The sequence below is a fragment of the Lonchura striata genome, chromosome 1 (assembly GCF_050655825.1).
Source record: "Lonchura striata isolate lonStrDom1 chromosome 1, ASM5065582v1, whole genome shotgun sequence".
Lineage (NCBI taxonomy): Eukaryota > Metazoa > Chordata > Aves > Passeriformes > Estrildidae > Lonchura > Lonchura striata.
The window spans coordinates 74,122,387-74,145,943 of record NC_140703.1 but is presented as its reverse complement, the minus strand read 5'-3'; the positions used below and the strand labels follow the sequence as shown (position 1 = coordinate 74,145,943).

Genomic DNA, 23,557 nt, shown 5'->3' with positions numbered 1-23,557 from the left:
AAAATAAATTATTCAAAATCTGATGAATAATTAGGCTTTCTCCACTTGCAAGGAATTAAATTTTGGGACTGTTGTTCAGTGCAATAAATACAAGCAAGAAAATTTTAAGAAATGGATAAATACCTCTTTATTTAGTTGCTTGAGTTGAATGTGACATCAAAGGTTTACATTAGAAGGTACAGAGGGTCCCTTTCAGGCTTATTTCCTGCATTAACCATTAATTCACAATGAGCAGCCTTCTGGTTAAAGTCACTCTAGATTATGCAATGTGCTCTTTTGGCTTTACAATATTAGATGTTCAGCTGAAACTGTACGCATTTAGTTGTATACTGCCTCAAGATTATGCATATATAACCCCATGCCATAGTGACAGCATTGAAATAAACTGCATTATTCACAGCCACATTATCTTGTGGTACAAAAGAGTGAAACCCAATGAAAATGAGATCAGTGTGGTCTATGGATCACTTGGTTTAAGGACAGACAGTCTGGACGCTCTGGAAAATTCCAGCAGGGCATTTCCACCAGAACCCACTCTTCTCCTTAAAGAAAATACAGAAGTTCAAGTTATACAGTATATTTTCTCCCTCTTCAATCTTGTTCTGATGCAACACATTAAAAATAATCTTTGCAATCTTGAGTGTATCAGAGGTAACATTCCCTCCTCTTTTTCCCCATTAATTTCCATTCCTGTTTGAAAGAACTATTTCAAAAAGTAATTGTTGTATTTCTTCCTTATTCACTCAGAACTCTCCAGTCAGAGTGTGGTAGAATGAAGGGTATCTACAAAACCATCAGATCAAAAACTACCAGAGACAAGTTATTCCTGCATATGTAGTTTGTGATTTCTCAGGAAGTTTCAAAATTTCCTGTGGCACATATTGGTACTTAAGCCACACACCATGAATGTTCACCCCCTGCTAGACCTTGTGACAGCAGAACTGCTGTCTATTTGCTGATGCCTGTGTTTTAGAGGTTGGATCCTCTGTCCTAAGAAACATAATGAGGAACTGGGAATTTCTCCATGGTCCTGCCCGGACAGCAGAGGCGGCCAGCTGAGACTCCTCAGCTGCCGGTCTCCATTTCCCCAGCAGTTCCGCATTATTATAATATATTTCAAGAGAGTTCCAAGCAGCACTGACCACTTGCCCAGCCTGGAGCTGGAGCTCACTCCCCCACAGGCCAGACCTCCCAAAGGAGCACTTGGGAAGTAGCGACGACCCTTTGTGTGACTCCAGCGCGTGTCAGCACCGAGTCCTCGCTGTGACGAGGAATCCCCCGTGCACCCAGCCGGGCAGAGGACCGTCAGCACGTGCTGGGCTCCACGGCTCGGCTCTCCCGGGCAGGGCAGAGCCGGCGCTCGGCTGCGGGCCGGGGCGGGGCGGCAGAGCGCGACGGCACCCGAGGGCACCCGAGGGCACCCGAGGGCACCGGGGGGCACCCGAGGGCACCCGAGGGCACCCGAGGGCACCGGGGGGCACCGGGGGGCACCGGGGGGCACCGGGGGGCACCGGGGGGCACGGGGCGGGGCGGCAGAGCGCCGGCCCCGCCCCTCCGCGCGCTGCCGCGCACTTTGCGTAACCCCGCGGTCACGCCGGCGGGGGCGGGCCGCGCGCGGCGTAAACGGCTGCGAGAATCGCCGCCGCGCGCGCTGCGGGCGTAGGCGGCGGGACTTTGCCCCCGCCCCGCCGCCGCCGCGCGCAGCGCTCCCGTCCCGCCGCCATGGCCGCCCCGGGGCCGGCGCGGCTCTTCCGGGCCGCCGCCGCTTCCTCCCGCCGCTGGCTCTTCTCCGCCACCTCGCCGGCAGCCGGGCCCAGGCCGGGCTGCAGCGGCGCTGCCGCTGCCGGGAGGGCAGCGCGGCCGTTCAGCCTGTCTGCCCGGGCGGTGCTCAGGTAAGGGAGTCGCGGCCGGGAGGCGCCGGGCGGGCTCGCCGGGGCGGCTGCCCGGAGCGGCCGGGCCGGACCCGGTCTCGGCGCTGCGCGCAGCCGGGGCTGGCGGCTGCCTGTGGCACGGGCCGCCGGTGCGGGGTGACCTTCCCGCCGTGCCCCTGACGGGCCCGGCCTCCTCCGGCCCTCAGCGGCTGCCGGCGGTGGCACCGAGGCGCTCCACGGGCTGTTCCCCGTGGGGCCGCGCCGGCGGTGCGGGCTGGCTCGGGAGAGGCCCCGCACCGACCCCCGGCGCGGGTGAGGCTCAGGGGCGGTGTGGCCCGGAACCGCCTTGGCACGGCTTGTCACGTTATGGAATGCCAAACCGGCGGTTCTGGTGCATAGACTGGTTTTCTAAGAGGTTATGACCTTACTAAAGTTGCACTTGTGTTTCTTTTTTTCTGTTGTTTGATTTTGTTTGGGTTTTTTCCCCGTGAAAGTCTGGCTGGACTTGTGGTAGAAGTATAGTTCATATCAGAGAGATCCTAATACTTAAAGTGTCTTTTGCCTTTGGTATAGTTTTTCTGTGCTGAAGAGTACTTTTGCATCTTTCTTCATGGAAGGATGGGATGTGACAGTGCCATGACTTCGGTGGCATGGTCGTGTTTGGTAATAGCCTGGGCTTGATGATCTCAGAGGTCTTTTCCAATCTGATTGATCCTGTGGTCTGATCTAAATGTGCAGAGTTCCTCCTCTCCTAACCTGTATGTATGAGTAGGTATTTCAGAATGCATTGCATCTGTGGGCATTTAATATTACACAGTCCACAGCTGTAGTTTTGATGCCTTATACAGGTAGTCACAGATTGTTTATGCACTGCGCTCTGGCTTGTTGTTTGTATTTTCAAAGGTCAGGGTCTACAGCTAACTTTCAGTATTTAAAAAGCAGAAGTTTTAAAAGCCTGATGTGCTTGGTTGCCAGAGAAGCTTCCTAGACTTGTAAGAGGACTCACAATCAGTAGCCCAGCATCAGGGGCGTAGCCTGGCCTGTTTCCAGAAGATTGGGATAGTGCTATTGACATCAAAGCTGTCTCAATAGTTTGCATTTGCGCTCTCTTGTAGGTGATCTTTGCCTTTATTCCAGCAGATACTTTTGATATGGGGAGAGAGAGAGAGACTTTTGCAGCCTAAGACTACCATATGAGATGAGTAAGTTGCTAGTCAGATCTCTTCTCTGAGGGATTCTGCTGCTGATCAGTTGATTTAGAGGTCCCTAATTTGCAGGTTTTGATTACAAAAAAAAAAAATGTAATGTGTTGACAAGCTTTTTAAAAGGCTATTAAAATAATTTAAAGAAGAATCCTATAAAGCGAAAGCATTTCCTTACCTAATAGTAATGTAAGGCCTGTAATCCCCTTGGGTCTTTCACAAACAGGCTGAATACAAAATGGAATTTTTTTACATCCATTTCACAAGCACATCAGCAAAAAAGCTTATGCAAACAAGTGTTTCCAATGTTGTTCATATACTCAGTGTCATAACCGGGCTGAGTGAGTTGGGAGAAAAGGAAAATTCTTGTATATTATTGTTTTCTCCATTTATGCATAAGTTACTTTTCTCTGGGCATCATATTTGAGACCCAGTTCCTGACCTTTATATAATCCACCAGTTTTATTTCAGTAAAAAGATACATCATTGTTTATCTGTGTAACATTAGCTGTATTTGTGTCTAGAGGATGAAGACATCACTATACAAAACATTACCTGAGATGGTTCCTGTGAGCAGAGGTTTCCAAGGGCTTCAGTGGAGCATCAGGCATTATGTTTTCATTTCCATTTCCTCCTTTCTCTTGCTTCTTTTTTATCACTTATCCTTCCTTTTGATTTCATGGTGAACAATAGTTATTTCAGAATTCTTTTATACCAGTCTGGTTATCTGTAGAATGTTTTTGGTGCACAGCATAATAATTGCATGCTTTAAAGATTAGTTCAGATGAATAGCTTCTGTTGATTGAGGCCTGTACTATAGTTTAATTCATGGAACTCCTCAGGCAGTTAGGGCTATTGGATTTGCTGTTTATTAAAATATCTGAGAATAATAGAGCTGGTCTTACCATATGCAATACCAGATTAAAGTTACATTTTGTTTGGAAGAATGTAAGAAGTGATTCTTAACTTGGAAGTAATAGCTGAAGATTCAAAAGGATAATTCTTTTAAGAGGGAAGAAGTAGTTGTTGAGATTTTTGCAGTATTTACTCTTATTTGCATGAGAGGGACAACAAACAGCAGTATGTTGCCACTGTGCCTTTGCAGTATGCCTAATTTAGGGCATCATTGTGAAGCTTGATAGAAAATGCTGATAGTACTGTGGTCCATGTGAAGAAGTTATTTGTATTTTACATCTGGTGAAAAGCATTTATCTGAGCATGAATTGGGATATTTATGCTTCATACGGATAACACAAAATAAATGGTGTTTTTCCTGATAATCCTGAGGCTATTCATACTTGCATGGACCTGGTTCATATTTTGTCTTAACTGCCTATGACTGGTTCGCAGCATGTTGGTATTTGGATAGTTGTTTATCTTGATGCAAACAATGTCTGGGTAGGCAAAACCCACGTTATTTGAAATTTATAAAGCCTAAATATTGTTTCACGCAGGGGAGATTTTTATATTTTTTAATGGTATCCCCAGGCATTGAGAAGATTGACTTAGTGTGTGTTTTGAATGTCTGACTAGTCTGATTATTGCATACATACACTTCTGAAAGTATTTTCACCAAGTAAAGGACCAGAGATGTTTTAAATATTTTGGCTAAGTGAAGAGTGATAGAAGGTGGCAATAGCAAAAAACCAGATCTACTGAAAGACTTAAGAAGGCTATATCTAACTTTACACAAATAAATTTTGGTTTCAATTATAAGTAAAGGTGTATTAGATCCTGTTGAAAGATCAATTACCCTGTCAGTTTTTACCAAAAGTCAGTGACCTGGTGGTGACACTTCTGTCTGTCCCCTTGCTGCGTGCACCATGAGGCACACGCAGCCACAATGCAGGTCCTCAACTGGCTGAAGCAAATATCAGATTTCCTCTATGATAAGGGGATCTCATTGCTGTTTCCTTGTTGTTGTTGTGGGCAGTGGCACTTTTATCAATTTTGCTTTCTGGTCCAGTTGAGTCTACTTTGTTTTTGTGATTGATTTTCATCCACATTAGGAAAGGAGTTGACTTGTTGTAATACTGGCATGGGGATGATATCAGGGTGATTTGGACTGGTGATCACTCAAACCCATATTTTTATACTGCAAACAGATTGGTTTAATCTGATCATGAAACCTAGATTGTGTTATTGCAGCATGAAGTTGCAGTAACACAGCCATTCTAAACTGGTGTAAATTCCATCTGAGGGTCAGATGTGACTGCTGGTTCTGACATCTGTGAGGTTATTGACCTTGGCTTTCAGCCAATGCATTCCCAAACCGAGGTTACTGTAGGACAGTGTGAGCGCTGGAGAGATGAGGAACAGAGGAACGAGGGTGCGACTGTTCCTCTTGTGACACTGTGGGGGTTCTATCAGATTCAAGTGTAACCACAGGTGAAGACAGTTTCAAGTGTGTTTTGAAAACTGGGAGGGAGTTCACTTGTTCTTTAGAAAAGTTGCAGGGATCTAATGGATTCCAATGACATCTTACTGTTTGGTACTTGTGAGTGCCTAATCCTACAAGAAAGAGTATGTTTAGGATATTGGAATAAATACTTCATACTTGCCATGCCTATACCTCGGGCAAAGCATACCCAGAAATGCAAGTACATATTGCATTGTGTCTCCTGTCAGAGTTGTTTTTGTCATGTTGACAGAAATATTTCAGCAAAGGAGAGTGTACTTTGAGCTTTGGAAGGGCTTTTTGAGGCAGTTTATAATTACACTGTCAGACGTTAGCTTGGGCTCCCAGAATGTGAATCAGTACCTTTCCAGATGCAGTCTAAACCCATCTGTCTTAAACTCCCAAAGGAGGCAGTGAATTTTGTGCTAGTTTATCTAAGTGGGTTCTTGTTTCCTTGGTTCTGCTGTGGGAGGTGTTAACATAGCTGAGGAATAAAATGAAAAGCAGAGTGGTTTCTTAAACCCCCACAGAATGGTTTGCTAGTGGTCCTTGGGTATCACAGGTGACTGCAACATAAATCATATTTTGTAAAGATGTGTCTTCAAGATTTCTGAGTTTTTTCATAGTACGTGCTTCAGTTGCATTCTGCAGGTCAGCAAGGTCAACCCTTTATCAATTATAGTTTTGAAATGAATTTATAGTCAGTTGTAGCTTGTGGCTGCCTTCTGGAGAGTGGACTGAAGGATGACAGGAAAAGAATTGAATGTGTATATCATCATAATGAATCATCATGGAGCACACTGGTGCTAATAGAACTTAAGAGTTCTGGTAAGTGTATGAAGTCTATGGCAACAAACATTTGTTGTTCTTTCATAACAAGCCAGGACTTGGATTGCTAAAAACATTATTTTACAGTTACAAAATTAATTTGTTCAGTGATTTTTCAGTATGGTCACTTTCAGATTTTTTTATGTACAGGTTAGATTTTCCTGGGGGTAACTTGATTTTCAAGTTTGCATGTTTTTCATATGACATAAATCACTCAAGGCCCACAGTTAGGAGGAGTGTGGGTAATATGAAGCATGTGGTTCTTAAACATGGATTTCACATACATTTTTGAATTAGCTTTTTAGTTCCTTTATTTATATCTGTCATCTCTTTTAGTAGATTTTTTTGCTGTCCATCCAACAAGTTTTTGTTTTGCTCACTTACTATAGGAAAGAAAATAATCTGTTTAAAATTGAACATACTGTTTGTTATTAGTATATGTAAAGCTTTTCTTTAAATTGTGTGTGAAATAAAATAATATAGAATACAAAAAAATCAATTTTTTAATGTTAAAACCTTTGATCTTAAAACATTTTTGTGAAGACAGCAAGTGAATTTTTTTCTTAAATTAACAATTGTCTGGAAAGAAAAGGCAAAAAATATAAAACCTTCCTTCCTTGATACCAGTGTAAAAACCTTGTACTTCACTAGAATTAATATTTACAAGATGAACTCCTCAGAGAATCTGTGCCTAAAAACAGCAGAATGTTATTGGACTCTTTCCATTTGTGGGAAGAGAGAAGTATTAAATTTCAGAACTAATAAAGTAAAATACCTAAAACTCTAAGGAGAAATGGGAAAATTTAGAACTTATCATAAATTATAATTATGAGAACAACAGAAAATTCATAAGTCCAAAGGAAGGGTTCACAGATAGGTGGTGAGAGAAACATTTAAAATGAGCTCATTTATTTGTTAAAAATACAACTATTATGCCTAAAATAAACTTTGCTGAAAGGCAAAACATCTGGATCCCATATAGCTTGTAGTGACAAAACAAACACCAAGGTTTGTTTTTTTTTTTCTTATTTTTCATGGTCTTTGTTCAGTGTACAGCAGTAAAATCCTGTACCTGTTATAGTTTTTAAAAGCCAGTAACTTAGATTTATCTTTTCTTGGAGTTGATAGTAGAAGCATCAGGTATTGTTTTAGTAGTATTCAATAAATTCTAAAGTGCTAAAAAATTATAGGATGCTTTAATTCTATTATATAATTTTCTTTTTCAGCTCAGAAGATAAAATAACTGTTCATTTCATAAACCGTGATGGTGACAAACTAACAGCCAAGGGAAAACCTGGGGATTCACTGCTGGATGTTGTTATTGACAATAATCTAGACATAGATGGTTTTGGTAAGTAGATTCACTGAATATTTTATTCAGTGTCTAAACATTATGTTCCTCTTTATGCATAAATATTTATATCATTTAGATTACAAAAGACCCTCAAAATCATTGAGTCCAACTGTAAATAAATATTTTATATATAAAACCTAGCTGTACTTCACTTGGGTTTTCTCCCCTTTTTTTCCTCCTGCAGGTGCAGAGAATATTTTGGTTCAGGTTTTAAAAAAATACTTGAGGTAATCTTGGCTTGAGTATTAAAGAGGCAAATATGCACAGAGTGCTGTCAAGGTGGAGTCTGAATCATGCCACCTGCAGACCTCTTCTGAGCTGAAAGTTCTGTTCTGAAGGCAGCACAGAACTGGTGTATTTCTAACAGTGCCTGGTTACTTCTGTAGTGCCAGGCTCTCTCAATTTATTATCAGGCTTTTTGTAGCACCACCATATCTATAGCAGAGGAGTACAAAGTGAGAGAAATAACCAAATCCATGTCAGTAAGGAGGGAAGAGCAAGGAGTTTAATTCTTATTAAAGAACTGGGGTAAACGAGACCTTGTGAAGTTCTGACTTGGTAAGAGTTCTGTTTAAAATCAAAACAGGAGGAAGTTACAACTTCTCTATATTTCTTCAAACTTTTGCACTTTCTATAGTTAGAATCATAGGATGGTTTGGGGAGGAAGGGACCTTTGAAGATCATTCAGTTCCAAACCCCCCTTCATGGGTATCTTCTGGTAGCTGGTAGCCCTTGTTGCTCAAACCACTAGACCACATTGCTCAAAGGTATTAGGTAATTGCAATTAAATACCTTGAGAAGGTATTTATATGAACATGAGCTGAAAAATTAATAGAACTGAAGGAGAAAGTGGTAGTACATTTTGTAGAACTGAATGCATCATGTGAAGAAATTGCAAAAAAAAAAAAGCAGCAGAGTATTGTAGCACAGTTTGAAATTTGTTGTGTGTTTTAATTAAGTGCAAAGAAATTTTACTGCTAGTAACAAAATCTTTGATAAGATATAAAACCTTATACTTAATATCTAAAACATTTTTTATGTCTGGGAAAGAAAAATTGTCTCAAAAATTGTAATGCAACTAGCTTTATGTATCACTTCTTAAATTACTCATTTAGGCTTATGGCTGGTCTGCTTGTATTCTACAGTAGATATTCTCTTGTCAGTATCAGCTGTGTTAGAGCATTGTGGTAAAGTGGGAAAAAGCAATGCTGTCAATGAAAGAAAGCCAAACTAAAAATTTGGAATACTGTTACAGTCTTTAATTACAATATGTGCTAATCCCATTTCTATAGCAGTTTGCTCATGAAACATTGTACTAGGGAAGAGAAATAATGTAGTAAAAATCTATGTTCTCTGCTTAAGAAAAAAGTAACGAGGGGAAAAGAAAAATGTAAATCCTGCTTATTTACTTCTATCACTAGGGGGCATCCCAGTGCATTAACAATAATATAAATATCTTTGTGTAAAGGCTTACATATCTATTGAATGATTCAGCTGCACTCAATTTGTAATGCCAGTTTTATGGTTGTGGAAAGACCTTCCACTGTTCAAACAGACTGGTCAGTGTCCTTTCCTTCCCCTCTCACCCCTTCCCTCACTTCACCAACATAAACGGTCCTTAAGCTGCTAATAGGACAAATTTTATTTGGCACTTTTATTAAGCTCTGCTTTCTCATGTGTATTTGAAGACATGATATAATTTAAAAATCAAATTTTGTATTACAGGGTCATGCTCACCTTGAATACATGCTTTTGGTTCTGTAGCAGCATGTTGCTTTCTGTGTGGTTCTCATGGTCTAATGATGAGTTCCACTATTTCTTTTCATAGCAGTGGTTATACATACAACCTTGCTTCTCTTATTTCCATGATTTCAAAGGTAATGTGGTCACAGTCGTTTTGTTTCTGCTCTCCCTAGAAATAAGTAAATAAATGAAGATTTGTCTAATGTGTTATCTGATTCTCTACTGTCAATTTAAATCAGAGCCTAAGGTTTGTAATCTCCACAGTATTTAGCTGTCACACTCTTCTTGAAGTTGGTATTTCTTTTTCTACATTGTGGAGAATTTGGTGCCAGCCCAAGGCACAGGCCAATACAGTGACAGAGACAAATTTGTTATAGTTCAAACTTTTACTGTGTTGTGGTGACCTAATTGTTGCAGCAGGTAGGTGGAGTTGGTGCTTTTGCTGTGCTGCCCCAGCAACTTGTTAGATCCTTGATTTGTACTGGAACACCTCATAATCCGTGTAGGCCATCTCTCTCTCTAGCCTGACTACCATTGTTGTCAATTAGTGTTCTGTTGAGTGAAAAGAAATATAAAATCCCTCCTCCCTGTACTTCTGACTTGTTTTTGTGTAGCAGGTGTCTGCTGTTGAACTTCAAGAGAAAACCTTCTCAAAACCATGGGAGAGATAAGAAGGATCAACACTGGAAATAAATGAAGTAGTGTTGATTGAGAGCATTGTCTGCTTTTGCATTCTTACAGTAGAAAGCTATTCTTTCTTTAAATGAAGGGAAGGGAATTAGTTAAGTATTTTAACTGATTACTTAGAATTTTTAACTGATTATGTAGCACTTTTTAACTAATTACTTAGCATTTAAGTAAATCTTAGTGCTATAGTAACTGTAGAAATGCTATTAATAGTTGAATGCAGAGTAGGTATAAGAATGTGGGAATATATGGAACATTAATTTTGCTTATCAGCTGAGACTTCTTGTATGGAACAAACACATATAGAATTTCTTCAGAAATTCAGCTGCAGCTTCAAACTTGGATTTTCTATTTTCTTAATTTATTTTTCTGTAGGTGCATGTGAAGGAACACTAGCCTGTTCAACTTGTCATTTAATATTTGAAGACCATATATTTGAGAAACTAGATGCAATTACTGATGAAGAGATGGACATGCTGGACCTGGCTTATGGCCTCACAGAAACGTAAGGCAACAGAACATTTCCCTACATTACTTCTTCAAAGAATGGAAATAAAGGTTTGCAGATGGGGCAGTCCAATACTCTTGGAGCACCTTAATCAGCTTTTAATGAATAGATGGATTTTGTTACACAAATGGGACTGCCATGTTTAAACATTGTTTGTCTGAATTAGTATTAAAAGATGTCAGTATTGTTTGTGACTGCAAAGTGTCAGTACTTGGTCTTCAGAGGGGTCTGGTGCAGAAATGTTAGTGCTAAAGTATGACAGGAAACCCAGTTCTTTTCACGAAAGCTTTGCCACTGTCCTGTGTGTGGATTTTCTTATTTTTGTTTCTCCTCCCTTCTGCTTTCACTCCCTTTTTGGTCTGTAGCTAGTTAATGTATTTTATTAATGTGTTTGTGTCAGTATTGTAGGTTTTGGTCAGGTCAACTTTTCAGAGTCACAGAAGGGTTGAGGTTGGAGGGGACCTCTTAAAGTCAACCTGTCCAACACCCCTCTCAAGCAAGACCACCTAGATCTGATGCCCAGCACAATGTTCAGACAGCTTTTGAATATATTCAAGAATGGAGACTCTACCTTCTCCAGCCTCTCTGGTATTTATGTACCAAGGTTTGCAAAGATCCTTCCTCCAAGCCTTCTCTAGGACAAACAGTGTAGAGATATGTCAGTGTACATACTTGTTATGCTTTGACTCATATCACAGTGATCCTTGTGCACACAAACCAGATTCCTTTTTGTGAGAAACCGATCCTGAAGTGTGCTCTGACTGCTGATAGGCATTAGGATTAGACTAGTGGTGCTCTAAAAGTAAGCCTCTGTTCTGCATCCACCCCCACCATCACACAGCTACACATCTTCTAGTTAGGGTGTTAATCCTCATCACAGACCAATTCCTGGTGGGCTGTTGTACTTGCTGGTGCACAAGTAGCTGTTATCACAGAACATGCCCACACAAAAAGTAGGCAGCTGTGCCTTAAGAGGTTTCACAAGCCCTTTCCTTTGTTTTTCAACAAAACTGCATATTGAAGTTTTGGAGACTCTTTCCAATGATGTCAGAGGCTTTATACCTGGTCTGTATAGTATAGAGTTTGTTTCTCTGCAAAGAAGTACTTTGAAATAGTTTGTCTGTCTCTTTATAGGAGTAAAAGGATACTCATCAGTTCTACATGACACTTTCTCACTACAGCCAAATTTGTACATTCATGTGAGATTGGAAAGGCAAAGAAGTCAAGCTTCAAGAAACTAGTAGCTTCTCTTGTTTTATCATTTTTCCCGTCTCACAAAAACCCATTTTCAGTTTAGAAAAAAAAACATAAGCCTATTAAGCCTGCCACCTACCATAATAAAGAGTAACTTTTAGGCTGAGACCCAGAGTAATTCCTAAATAGCTCTGGAGGTATGTGATCTAATGAAAACCTTTTTTCTTTGGCTAAACTTAAACCTTTTAAGTAAAGGTTTAAAGCAAGGAGATATTACTGAAGAATTGGAAAACAGCAGCAAACCAGAACTCTCTGTTTAAATGTTTCTCTTTTCCCCTCCAAGTTCTTCATACCAAATGAAGTTTTACACCCTGTGAAGGTGTTTGGTACTTCTGTTAGGCTTTCCTAGCATCACATGTTCTTCATATGGCCAGGGACCTTACATTTATGTAAGAGGATGACTCTTCTGAAAGACAGAGCTCTTAAGTGTCTGGTAGTTGCTACAAGTTACCTGGACTCCTGTGCTGATGTAAAGTTGTGTAATGGAGATGCACTTCTATGCTCTGTCATAGGTATAAGCATAGCAGCTTATTCTTGTCAGTGACTCTCTATTTGGGAAAATTTTAGCCAGCAACTTCCATGAAAGCTCATATTTTTTAAAATAAAGGATTAATTAGGTTAAAATGAAATTGTTTTGATCAACTGCAGAGCAGTAGAAAGTAGTAAGATGGGGGAGTGCAAAACCTGGCGAGTTAAAATAAGAATAGTAAAGCAAAAAATAAGATGAGAAACAGCTTGCAAAAAGTATGCAAATATTTTTGTTTCTAACCCATCAGCAACAGGAAACTTTGTCTACATGTTGAGCCAATGGGTGATGTACATAAAATAGAAAAAGATAACGTAAAAGCCAAGTTTCTTTTGCATTGTTATCTCTAGAGGTTTTATGGGCTGTCCGTGTACTGGATGGTTTCTTTGCAGAGGGTGTCCTAGTGTATTCTGTGATCTTCTTTCAAACCAATGTGTCCATAGAAGTAGTATTACTCATACTAATTAAACTAAAAATTTCTTCTATTATTCATATAAGTCACTGCGATCAAGAAAGATCTCGCTGTTCATGCAGTTTACTTAGATCTAGAAATTGTTTACTAAATTTTGAGGTGCAACAGCATAAGAACAGAGACCCTGTAAAGTAATTGGTTAAACCACACCCCTGCCCCCCACCAAATCTTTCAACAAGAAGTATTAAGCTGCTTGGTAAGAGGAGGTGATCAACAGCATGCTGTAAAAAGTGATTGGTGCTTGGTTTTAATTAGTGCGAGCATCCTTGTGAAAGACTTAGAAAAACACAGTGAGGAGTAAGGGTTGTTTACAGTACTGTGTTAATATCACCTGCTTGTGAAAACATGCAAGAGGATTTTATATTCTTGAGCAATAGGAAATTACATTTGGAGTTAAAAGGCAAATGCACATAAATGCATATGGAGAGGTGGATAAAAGAGTGGGAACTTGACATTGTTGAAACAGGCTATCAGCTAGTTAGTGTCTTGTCAGGGACTGGTGCTATGGAACATTGCCCATTCTTGCTGATGTCTTTAGTATTCTATACTTAAATACTGAGACATGGACATTGAATTAAAGTTATCCCAGCAATAAAAACAGCTTGTGATGTCTGCAGAGTTGTATTAAATCTTCTGGTTTTAATTGCTTGAGTACATCTGGTTTTCTCATGCTGAATGATAGGTATAGAAATGAAGGATGACATCTCCTCTGGTGCCTTGAGTGTTTTATCCTTCTCCTTCCTATGTTTCTTGTCTTTTCACTCTTACTTTTCTGGCTTACACCCAGTCTTGAGTTTTGTAGTTTGAGAACATTGAACTCTGGATGGAGGGGCTAGGCTTTGTTTTTTCTGAGACTTTCATTCAGATTCATCTCTTCAGAGGTGTCAGATGTCCCTTGGGAGATCAAGCATCACTCCCCCTGCACTGGACTGACCTGTTTGTGATCCACTGGAAAGGGAAGGGTCACCCATATCCTGCATTGTCTCAGTGAGCAGGAAGTACTCAGTTGTGGGACTTTCCAGTGTGCTGAGCTCTGATCTGGGTGTAAATCCTGGCTATTGCCACACAGATCCTTGTGCTGATGCACGTGGTTCACTCTGTGCTGGATTAAGGCCCTGCACAAGAGTGGCTGTTCCTAGTTCATGGTCTGTGTGGGATGGCTGAGTGTTGGAGATGTAAGGGGGTAAATGCTGCTAGATGGCTGGTGGGCTGGAACTAACAATAATGTCCTGTTTCCCCACAGATCACGTTTAGGCTGCCAAATCTGCTTGAAGAAGTCAATGAATGATATGACTGTTCGAGTACCAGAAGCTGTGGCTGATGCTAGACAATCAGTAGATATGAGTAAAAACTCCTGAAAGAAAATATCCTAGGGGTTTTAAAGAAGCTTAATTATTTTTATAACTTATTTTTAAATGTGTAATTAAATATGGAAATTTACATAATTGTGAGTTATTTTATATGACTATCAATATTAGATTAATGCTATTTTAATTTTCTTTATAGAACCTCTTATATTTTTACGCTTAAAACGCAATAATACTTCTTATAAGTAATCATTGGATTATAAACATTAGCAAGTGTATTACAGATTTAATATAACATTATTCTGCCAAAACATATAATGACATTTAAATACTGGATCACTTGTACAGGACTTCTCCTAAAACAAACTCTGAGCATTTCTAGGTGTCAGACCTGAATGTGAAGGAGAAGAGAACTTGTAGGACTGCATGGGGTCTTTTTGAAGTGTTGCCTTTAAAGATGGTATGCTCAGAGCTAGTTAAAATTCCCAGTAAATATGATACTTCCTCAGCAAAAAGTAGATTTTCAGGATAGGAATCTTCCAGACTTTGGAATCTTAATGAGATGTGGCAAATATTTTATGAAAATACTACTAAAACCATGAGTTCTAGGGACTGTGTTACAGTCTAACCCAGCAGGCAGATAAATGCCACACAGCCATTCACTTGCACCCCACCACTGCCCACCCCCCTTCCAACTGGGATGGGGGGAAAGACTTGGAGGGGAAAAAGTAACACTGATATGTTGAGATAAAGACAGTTTAATAGGACAGAAGCAGAAAGAAAAACAACAGTAATGATGACACAATATGTAAAATCAGTAAGGCATAACATGATTGCCCACCACCTGACGACTGATGCCCAGCCAGTTTCTGGGCAGTGATCCTTGGCCAACTTCTGCCCCAGTTGATATTTTGAGCATGACACTATATAGTCTGGGACGTCCCCCTGTCATTGGGGTCAGCAGTCCTGGCTTTGTGCACCCCCACAAGGTGAGGTGAGACTCTGAAAAGGCCTTGATGGAGTTGTTGCTAAGCCGTGTTTACGTTAAAAGACACTGTGTTATCAACATTATTCTGGTTCTAAATCCAAAGCAGCACTGTACCAGCTACTCGGAAGAAAATCAGCTCTCCCTCAAGTGAAACGAGGACAGGCTGATGCAGGATGTTGGCATCTGCAGCTGAACCCTGACCCAAAAAAGATGTTAGTAAACTTCAACAATATCTACATTTGACTACACCACAAATACTGCAGTAGACCAGGCTTAGAAGAATGAATCCTTGGAGCTGTGTAATAGGAGAACATACCCAGTGGAATTACAATTTACCCATCACAAGCTCTTATTGTTCTCTGAATATAACTGAGTTGGGATTGAACAGGGCAATGTTTGCCAACATCAGATTTGTTCTGAAATCTTTATTCCTTTTTAATTTTGAGGTGGTGCAGGAGGCAGTCTGATGTTAGCTAGGGTGTTCAGCTTGAAGAAATTGCTTGATTCTGGGCCTTGCTTGCAGGATCTTCAGTAATGGTTGATGCAAAATGACCAAGTTTGTTTCATAAAAATGGCCTAGGTTCCCCAGAAGGTGTAGGGAAACCCCTGTGGTGAGATGTGTCTGCATTGATAATGAATTGATAAAACAATATTCCAGTTGAATATTGTTTTAGTCTTTCTAAAGTAGCCCAAATAAAATAATGTTTCTAAGACTACTATTATCTCCAACTTTACATAAATACTTATGTGAACTGGTTGTCACCAGTAGTTATTAACTTCTGATTTTTTTGGACATTTATATATATATATATATAAACAAACCACATTTGTTTACATTTGGATGATCTAGTGCATTCATTAATGGTTTGAACTGGTAACAATGCCATGTGGACATTTTTTCTTGTATTATTATATGTATGGAAGAGAGAAAAATTATTTTTATGATGTCAAATACTGGGATTATTTTGAGCATTGTAAAGAGGGAAAAAAGTTCCTCTGTGTTATAAGAATGAATATTTTCTAGAACTGTATTGAAAATAGATGTGGGTTAGATTATTTTATTTTCTCTCTTAGTTATTTAATTTCCTTCTGTTACCTTTCAACTTTGTCCTAATGCAAGGTATACCAATTGTGGTCTGCTCAAAACTTAATCACGTAGGAGTTTCACAGTACACTTCTAATGTAATCTGATTCAAACTAAGACTTCAGAATTTAAATTTCCAGGCTTTTGTGAGGGGTCTGGAAGAGAGAGGAAGGTTAGAGAGAAGGGTGGGCATAAGTTGAAGAAATGTTCTAAAGATGCTGCTGTCTTCCACTTTTGCTGCTGTGACACTGGCCATGACTGAGAGGTTGCCCTCACAAAGTCAGACATTAAGGTAAATCTCATCTTGTATTGCCTTTGTCCTGAGCTCATTTATATACAGTTATTACTATTAAATCTTGAGGTTTTGGGGTTTTTTACATGACACAGCTCATCAGCTTTCAAGAGGGGAAACTTGGGTCATAACCAGATGTGTTGTGCATTTGAATATCAGAAAGAAATATGAGGCTACAGTATACCTGTGAGATTTAGGGATAGATATTGATATTTATTGAGTTTTGGGTTCTTCTTGGGTTTTTGGCTTGGTTTTATGTTTTTTTTTTTCATTTGGTTATTTGGGTTTTTTTTTTCATAAAGCACCAAGTACTTCTTGTGGGAATCTTGAAGTGCTTAACACTGTGTTAAACAAATGTGGAACAGCTCCCAAGTGAGTTTTCTATCTAAGCCAAGGTAGTTTCATTGTGTGTTTTGTGTGACAGGTTCTCATTACAAAGACTTTGACTGTCCTACAGTGTGCCTGTGGAATGAATCACTCATCACAGCAAGGGAAAAAAGGACACTTAAAAGTTCATTTTGAATTCTAGAGGTATCCCATACTGCATGCAATTGGAAATCTCAGAACACAAAGGAACTTACTTGTAGTCCCCAAAATGCACAGCTCTGAGATACTAGTTTATTGTCAAAATTATTTGCAAATAAATCTTATTTTTAACCTCTTTCTGACACCTCTTGTTTTGTGGATTTTTCTTTTCTTCTCTAAGCTATTGAATATATTTCTAGGTGAAAAATGGAACTTAACCATTAATGGTGCACTTTAAAGTGTAAGTATGAATTTTTGTGCAGTAACAAACAATTATAGCATCAAAATTAGTTGAATACATGTTTACTTCCCTGTTCAAATAAAGATTTCAGGTAATTTGCTTTCTAAAACCATTTCCTTTCTCTGTTTAAAGATGGGGTCAGTGGGTTTCTTCCATCTCTCTCCATCAAAAAATAAGGAGCAAACCAAAATTGACTGTTTCTTTTGTGTTGTAAACGAAACTTTAGAAGCATACTCAAAGTCTGGGGCTGGTACAGACCTTTATTTCACAAGCATTGAGGGAATGGTGGGTTGCAATGTCTTCTGTTACTGGTGGGTAAAAAGGTTCTTTGGATTGAGTTGTGTTTGTGAGAAAGGCCAAAGCCATCCCTCTGCCTTTTCAAGAGTGGGGGGGAGCTTGTCTGTGGCTCTAGACTGTGTCCTTTCCCTCTGCTACCCTAAACTGCGGTCAGGCCCAAGCCAGCAGGGTCTGTGACATTTAGCGTGTTTGTGTGGTATCTGAAGGGGAAAGAAAAATGTGCCTTGCATTATTCCCACGCCACCACATCTTATTATGGCAGAAGTTCCCATCACCTAGACTGCAGGCTGTTGTGAGTGTGAAAAAGGCAAGTTCTGTAGGCAGTTTGTGGCTTCTCAGACAGAAACTAAATCTTGAAAGTTCATTATTTTTGGCTAGGGGGCTCCAGAGGATTTAAGACAGCAAAGTCCAAACCCAATTCACATTCCAGTTGGAGACAAGTTGAAAAGGCCGTGTCCAAAAAAGCTGCCAGGGAGAAGCAGTGCTTGCCCTTCTCACAGGTCCAGGCTAAAGTGTAGGGCAGATTTCCTGCAATCTATGTTTTGCCCTTGCAATGGACAATATGTTATACCAAAAAATCCTCATTTCTTGGGAGAAGAAAGAAATAAATCTTTAAAGGAGGAGACGAGATGCTCAAGTTGAGTCAGTGAGTTACTAAATAGTAGAAAACATTGAGAAGAGTACCACTGCTTGAGATGATTTCTCCTCAAGTGATCTGAAAAGATGTGCAAGTGAATTTCCTGCATCGTGGCTGGGGCTGTGGCATCTCAGGGTGGCCATGTACAGCCTGCTGTGGGCTGCAGTGCTTCGGTGCTTTCCCTCCCTGTTGTACTGCCAGGAGAGTGATGAGAGGCACAGTCCATCCATAGGCAAATGGGCATTAGAAGTATAAATGATGACATTAAAAGTAACCCTGATACTTACTTTCTAATCCACTGGACACCACTTGCTTTTTATAGAGTTAAGCAGAGGTTTTTGATGTGACTAGTCCACATTTCAAAATGTCTTTTAAGTAATTTCTAGCCGGCAGTGGTTTAGCATTTGCAGCTTCAATTCTTCATCAGAAGACTGTTGGTTTATTGTGCTTGACCAAGCGTCTCCGGGGCTGCCCTTCGCAGTTCTGGAAGTTCCCTTGATGCCAGCCCAGCCAGGAAAAGGCAGTTCCGTGCATTTACAGTGCCCCTGTGCTTCCATGTGCTCAGGTCCAGCCAGCATCGTGTTCCCTGCGCGTACCCCCTTCCACAGCGCGGTGCCTCCTCGCCGTGCCGGCACTAGGGCGTAAGCCCCAGCCCCGCAGGCACTCGCACCTTCGGCTGGGAGCTGCCGGGAGCCCTGCGGTGGGACTGGTGGCTTCCCGGCCGGCCCTGGGAGCAGCCCCATCGCGGGCTCAGGCGGCTCTGGTGTGCCCATGGGGGCTCCCCTGCTTGTCGCGGTGCGTCTGCTCCCATGTCTTGGGGGCAGTGATCCATCAGTCACATAACCTAACACTATTCAGCGTGGGACGTCTGTGCTCCTGGTTTCTCCGGCGCTGCAGCAGGCAGCAGAGTATGTGTTATACATCAGAAGTGGTAACAACTGGGGATGCTGGTCTGTGTTAAGTAACCTCTTCCAGATACTCCAGGGAAGTCTGCAGGCACCTGTGGCAGCTGTACCTGCTTGCAGCAGGTTCTCCTCCTGTTGGCAGCAAACTGCCACTGGCAGCTGGCGGGCTGAAATCTCCGAGTTTGGAGAAGTCTGCAATCTCACTGAAGGAAATACCAGGCCACAGATGGCATTCCTCCTTCAAGATGTGTTTGATGAAAAATGCCTCTTCTTAAGGATACAGTTTTGGATCAAACAAATATTCAGATAAGCTGGATGTTTTTGCTCCATCCAAGTGCATCTGAGCAGACTCAGGGGCAGGTTAGCAGCTCATTTTCATTTTCATTTTACTCTTCTTCAAGGAACAGCCCTGCTTTGCATAGGTAAGCTAGCACTAGCTTTTGATATGGTGAGTGCTTACAGGCTTTATGGGAATGGCTTGGAAGGAGAAGGGCATTCCCTTTCTAGAAAACTTTGACTGAAGGGGAAAAAGAGAAGACCAGACACATGATCACAGTGATGCAGCTGAAGCTTCTCAGATCCAGGAGAGAGGCAGACATGTCCCACTAAGGGAGCAAGCAATGGGTTTTGGCTGCAGATTAAAGGAGAAGGTGTCATTTCAGAGGAATGTTTAGCAACGGATGAAAATAGCTATCAAAGAAAACAAATGGTGTCACAGAGACAAGGAATATGGTAGCTCAGAGTGACAGGGAAGCTTGTTCAGGCTGTGGTTCAGTTCTAGGGACTGATGACTGTCAGGAGGGAGCACAGCAGGAGATGGCTGGAGCAGGAGAGTTTCTGCTTCAGATTTCAGCACTTTTTGGTTTTATTCTTCCAGCCTAATTGAGTTGTTATGATCATCACAGCTTTTGGAATAGCATCAGAAAATCAGGAAAAACATTTTTTTCCTGGCATGGAGAAATAAAAGCAATCAATGTCCCTTGTCTTGAAGTTTCCTGCCCTTCTGGGGCTGTCCTTCAAGGAGGAGGGCAGCAACAGGAGTCTCTGAGGCAGAGGTGTGGGGAGCAAAGCAGAGCTGCCCTGAGGGTGAATGTTGTCCTGGTAGGGAAGATCAGGAGTCTGGGATCTCCCTCTGCTAAGTGATGTTTGCAGAAAATGTTTTTCTAGCTTGAAGAGCTTGTGTCTGAGCATTCAATGGGAGCTTCACATTAAATATTACCTTCATTAAACACCTCATCACTGGTTTTTTATTCTCTACTATTTTGCCTTTTATCAAATATTTGGTTAAAAAGGTTGGGAAATAGCTAGCTTCTGAGTTGCCTGCTATAACATTTACTTTTGGGGGTAAAAATGCTTAAAGGGGACACAAGACATCAGAGATCAGCAGCACACAGAAATGAAGGGGAGAAAGCCAATTACTGGGGAGCAAGAGTTAATTCTTAGAGTAAAAGTACAGAGTAACCACCAGATATTTGCTGTGGTATTTCACTGCTTATATAACTGGTTAATTGGTGCTGCCAACTGCCCAGCACTGGGCTGCTCTTGGTTTACCATAAAGCCACCATATAAAATATTTCTAATCCATTTCTACTTCCTTCCAGCTGAAGAGTCTCCATAATGGCTCTAATCACAGGAAACTTGTAACATTAGCATTCCCCTGAGGCTCAGGTACCAGAAATTCTTACTCTTTGGCAGCATAAGTTCCCCAAATCTTTTAGCCAGTGAATAAAAAAGCAGCTCAGCTTGAGCTGCAGTGTAACCTGTGCAAGTGCAAGTGACCCAGGACCTGACGTAGTGCCCAGTGCAGGCACAGGCAGCGGTTTGTGTTTCTGCAATGAGGTGCTACTTACCAGACCAATAGGGATTTTTTACGTCCTTCAAATCTGGAGTGCACTCAAAAACACACAGGAAGGTCCTTTTGCTGTAAACTCATGGTCACCTTCAAGCCTGGATGAACACCCATGTTATTTAAGGAGTTCATTCGTGCTAGAAAATTTGGGTGGATACTGCTCTCTGACAGCATGTATGAATCTGTAAACACTTGACCCAAATTCACTGAGGGAAGGAAAAGACCCTTTGCCAATCTTTGCCACTTGCTCCTCATCTCTCCAAAATAAACAGGCTGGTATATTTTGGTTTAGCAAAAGTGTTTAAACAAATTGCATTTGACACAAGTTAAATTCATTAATATTTCAAAAGTGAAAACCACAATATTCCTTCAAGAGCAGACTGAATATTTAGATATTAAAAAACTCCATCTGGCCAGACCCCACTGTGGCATGCACTGAGTTCCCAACCCTCTGTGCTGTTACTTCCTACACTGATTGTGCAGGAGAGCCCATGATTTATTGACTCCCACTCCACTGCCTGCAGCTTCTCATGACTTCCACTCACTCAGAGGGTACATCTGTTAGGTTTTCTTCTGCTCGATTTATGTCCTTTTTATAGTATTCCTTTGTCAGAGAGACACCAGGTATGCTGCAAACATTTTTTTTTTATACCACACAAGTCAATATTTGCATTGAAAGTGAGCTCTGCTCATTTCAATAATGAAAATGTTCAACTTTATCTTACTTTCCAAGTAAGAGAACCGTGATGCCTGGAATCCTGGTGGAGTAAACTGCTGGTAGAAATACAAGCTCTGCAGGAGCTGCCAGAGGAAAGAAGGAAAGGGTGCAGGAGCAGCTCCTGGCTGCAGTGCTTCGTCACTGGCTGTGTCCCCTACTCATGCGCAGGAGCTGTAGGAGAGGAACCCATGGTTTGACCCCAGCATGACACTGCTGCACAGATCAGCATTGGAGGAGCTGCCCAAATGAATTCGTGGAGTAAATATTCCCAGAGCCACACAACGCCAGAAAACCTCAGGTCTCTGCTGTGTGGCTTCTGCCAGAGCTCCTGCTGGAAGTGCTGAAGCTGCGTTGGGTGGCTGAGCAGAGAGCAGGAGACAATTGCTGGCTGCACAAAAAAGCCACATCCCAACAGCTCCATCCCACCCCACGGCCTCCGTGCGCTGCCTCTGCCAGGCACGGCTCTCTGCTCGTGCTGTTGGCTTGGATGGGCTCCTCAGAAACGTTACCATCATTTCTTCTGAAAAGATGAAGCAGCAGAAGTCTGGGACCTACTTCTCCATTTTCTCCCAGGTTATCCATGGTTCTGAGGCCATCTGTAATGTCAAACTGCTCTTTTTCTACTTTCATAGCCTTGGTAGTAAGGCTTTGGAGAAAGGTCCCCTTTGCTGACAACTTCTTCAGGTCCTGGCTGGGAGCTTTTTACCTTCCAAACTGAATTTCAAGCTACAGTATTTTCACAATTACCATTTCTATCTTCTCGTGGAAAATGTAAATTAACTGCTGAATTTTTCTAATTCTTTTTTTTTTTTTTCTAATTCTTTTTTTTCCTTGTGAAAAAAAAATGTGTGGAATCTGAATATTTTTCTTTTTGTATTGCTCTTCACACATACTCTTCAGTGAAGCAGTTAATTTAGAATGCGTGCAGAAAATCAGTTCTGGTTGGTTCATGATACCATTTAATTCTGGTAGGCATGTTCATAATGTTTTCCAAGTCTGATAAATACTGAAAATATCTCTCTATAGCACAGAATCTAAAAGGTCTTTTCTAATGTTGCATTATTTCTCAAAATGATGGACAGAAGAGTATAAACCCCAGCTATCTGCCTGGTGCATGACACAATCTCAGAACAGTTTGGGCTGGAAGGAATGTTCAGAGATCACAGATTTCAGCCCCCAGTGCACTTGATTAGGCACCTGCATAAACTTTGTGCATCTGGTAAGTTTGTTGCATAAAATTTCCAGTGTATCTGATAAGTTTACTGCTAAACTTGTCCTGATTTTTTTTTTTTTTTGAGGAAGTTGATTACTGAAATTTGGTATATTTTTACATACTTTATTAGTTTAATATGTTAAATAATTCATGATACATTACAAAGCAGTTCTCCTTAACAATTTTTTTTACTCCAGGAGGAGTAAAAAAGAACTTACTTCAGGATACCAGGAATATTGCCCAAGACATTTTCTCAATGGGCTTTTAAACCTTTAAACCACTTTTAAAGGTTTTTATTGCCGTTTTTCATAAATATAAATCCCAGGAATAAGGATTCAGTTGAAGAGTTAGTTCAAAGGTTATTCTTAGTGTAGTGTTTCTGGTGTGACATATGTGAACCCAATGTGTCCTACTCTGGCAATAGCTGAATAATCACCATGGGGACAAGTGGCTTTAGAAGGCAAAACTGTTCTTCTAGCAAAAAAAAAAAAAAAAAAAAAAATCCTAGGAAAGCTCTTCAGGGATCAAGGCTGAGAAGGAAAAATAATAATTGTTAGGAAACCACTCAGCTGGAAAAAGTAGTCAAGTTCATGGAGTCCATAATTTTTAGTATCTGAAGTAATCATGAATTTTTCTTTGAAGTTTTACCTTTTGAAAG

The 23,557-nt window shown here is 40.9% G+C and overlaps 1 protein-coding gene across 1 annotated transcript; it reads left to right on the top strand.

Moving 5' to 3' along the window:
• The first annotated feature begins 1,587 nt into the window (after nucleotides 1–1,587).
• Nucleotides 1,588–17,182, top strand: FDX1 (ferredoxin 1). Its single transcript, XM_021525704.3, has 4 exons — nucleotides 1,588–1,892; nucleotides 7,526–7,650; nucleotides 10,459–10,588; nucleotides 14,087–17,182. Exons 1-4 carry the CDS (start codon nucleotides 1,723–1,725, stop codon nucleotides 14,199–14,201), a joined length of 540 nt encoding a protein of 179 aa, XP_021381379.2. The 5' UTR covers nucleotides 1,588–1,722; the 3' UTR covers nucleotides 14,202–17,182.
• Nucleotides 17,183–23,557: the final 6,375 nt, after the last annotated feature.

Coding starts and splice junctions, on each gene's coding strand:
- FDX1 (XM_021525704.3), top strand. CDS start 1,723: ATGGCCGCCCCGGGGCCGGCGCGGCTCTTCCGGGCCGCCGCCGCTTCC. Junction 7,651..10,458: donor TCTAGACATAGATGGTTTTG/GTAAGTAGATTC, acceptor ATTTTTCTGTAG/GTGCATGTGAAGGAACACTA. Junction 10,589..14,086: donor GCTTATGGCCTCACAGAAAC/GTAAGGCAACAG, acceptor GTTTCCCCACAG/ATCACGTTTAGGCTGCCAAA.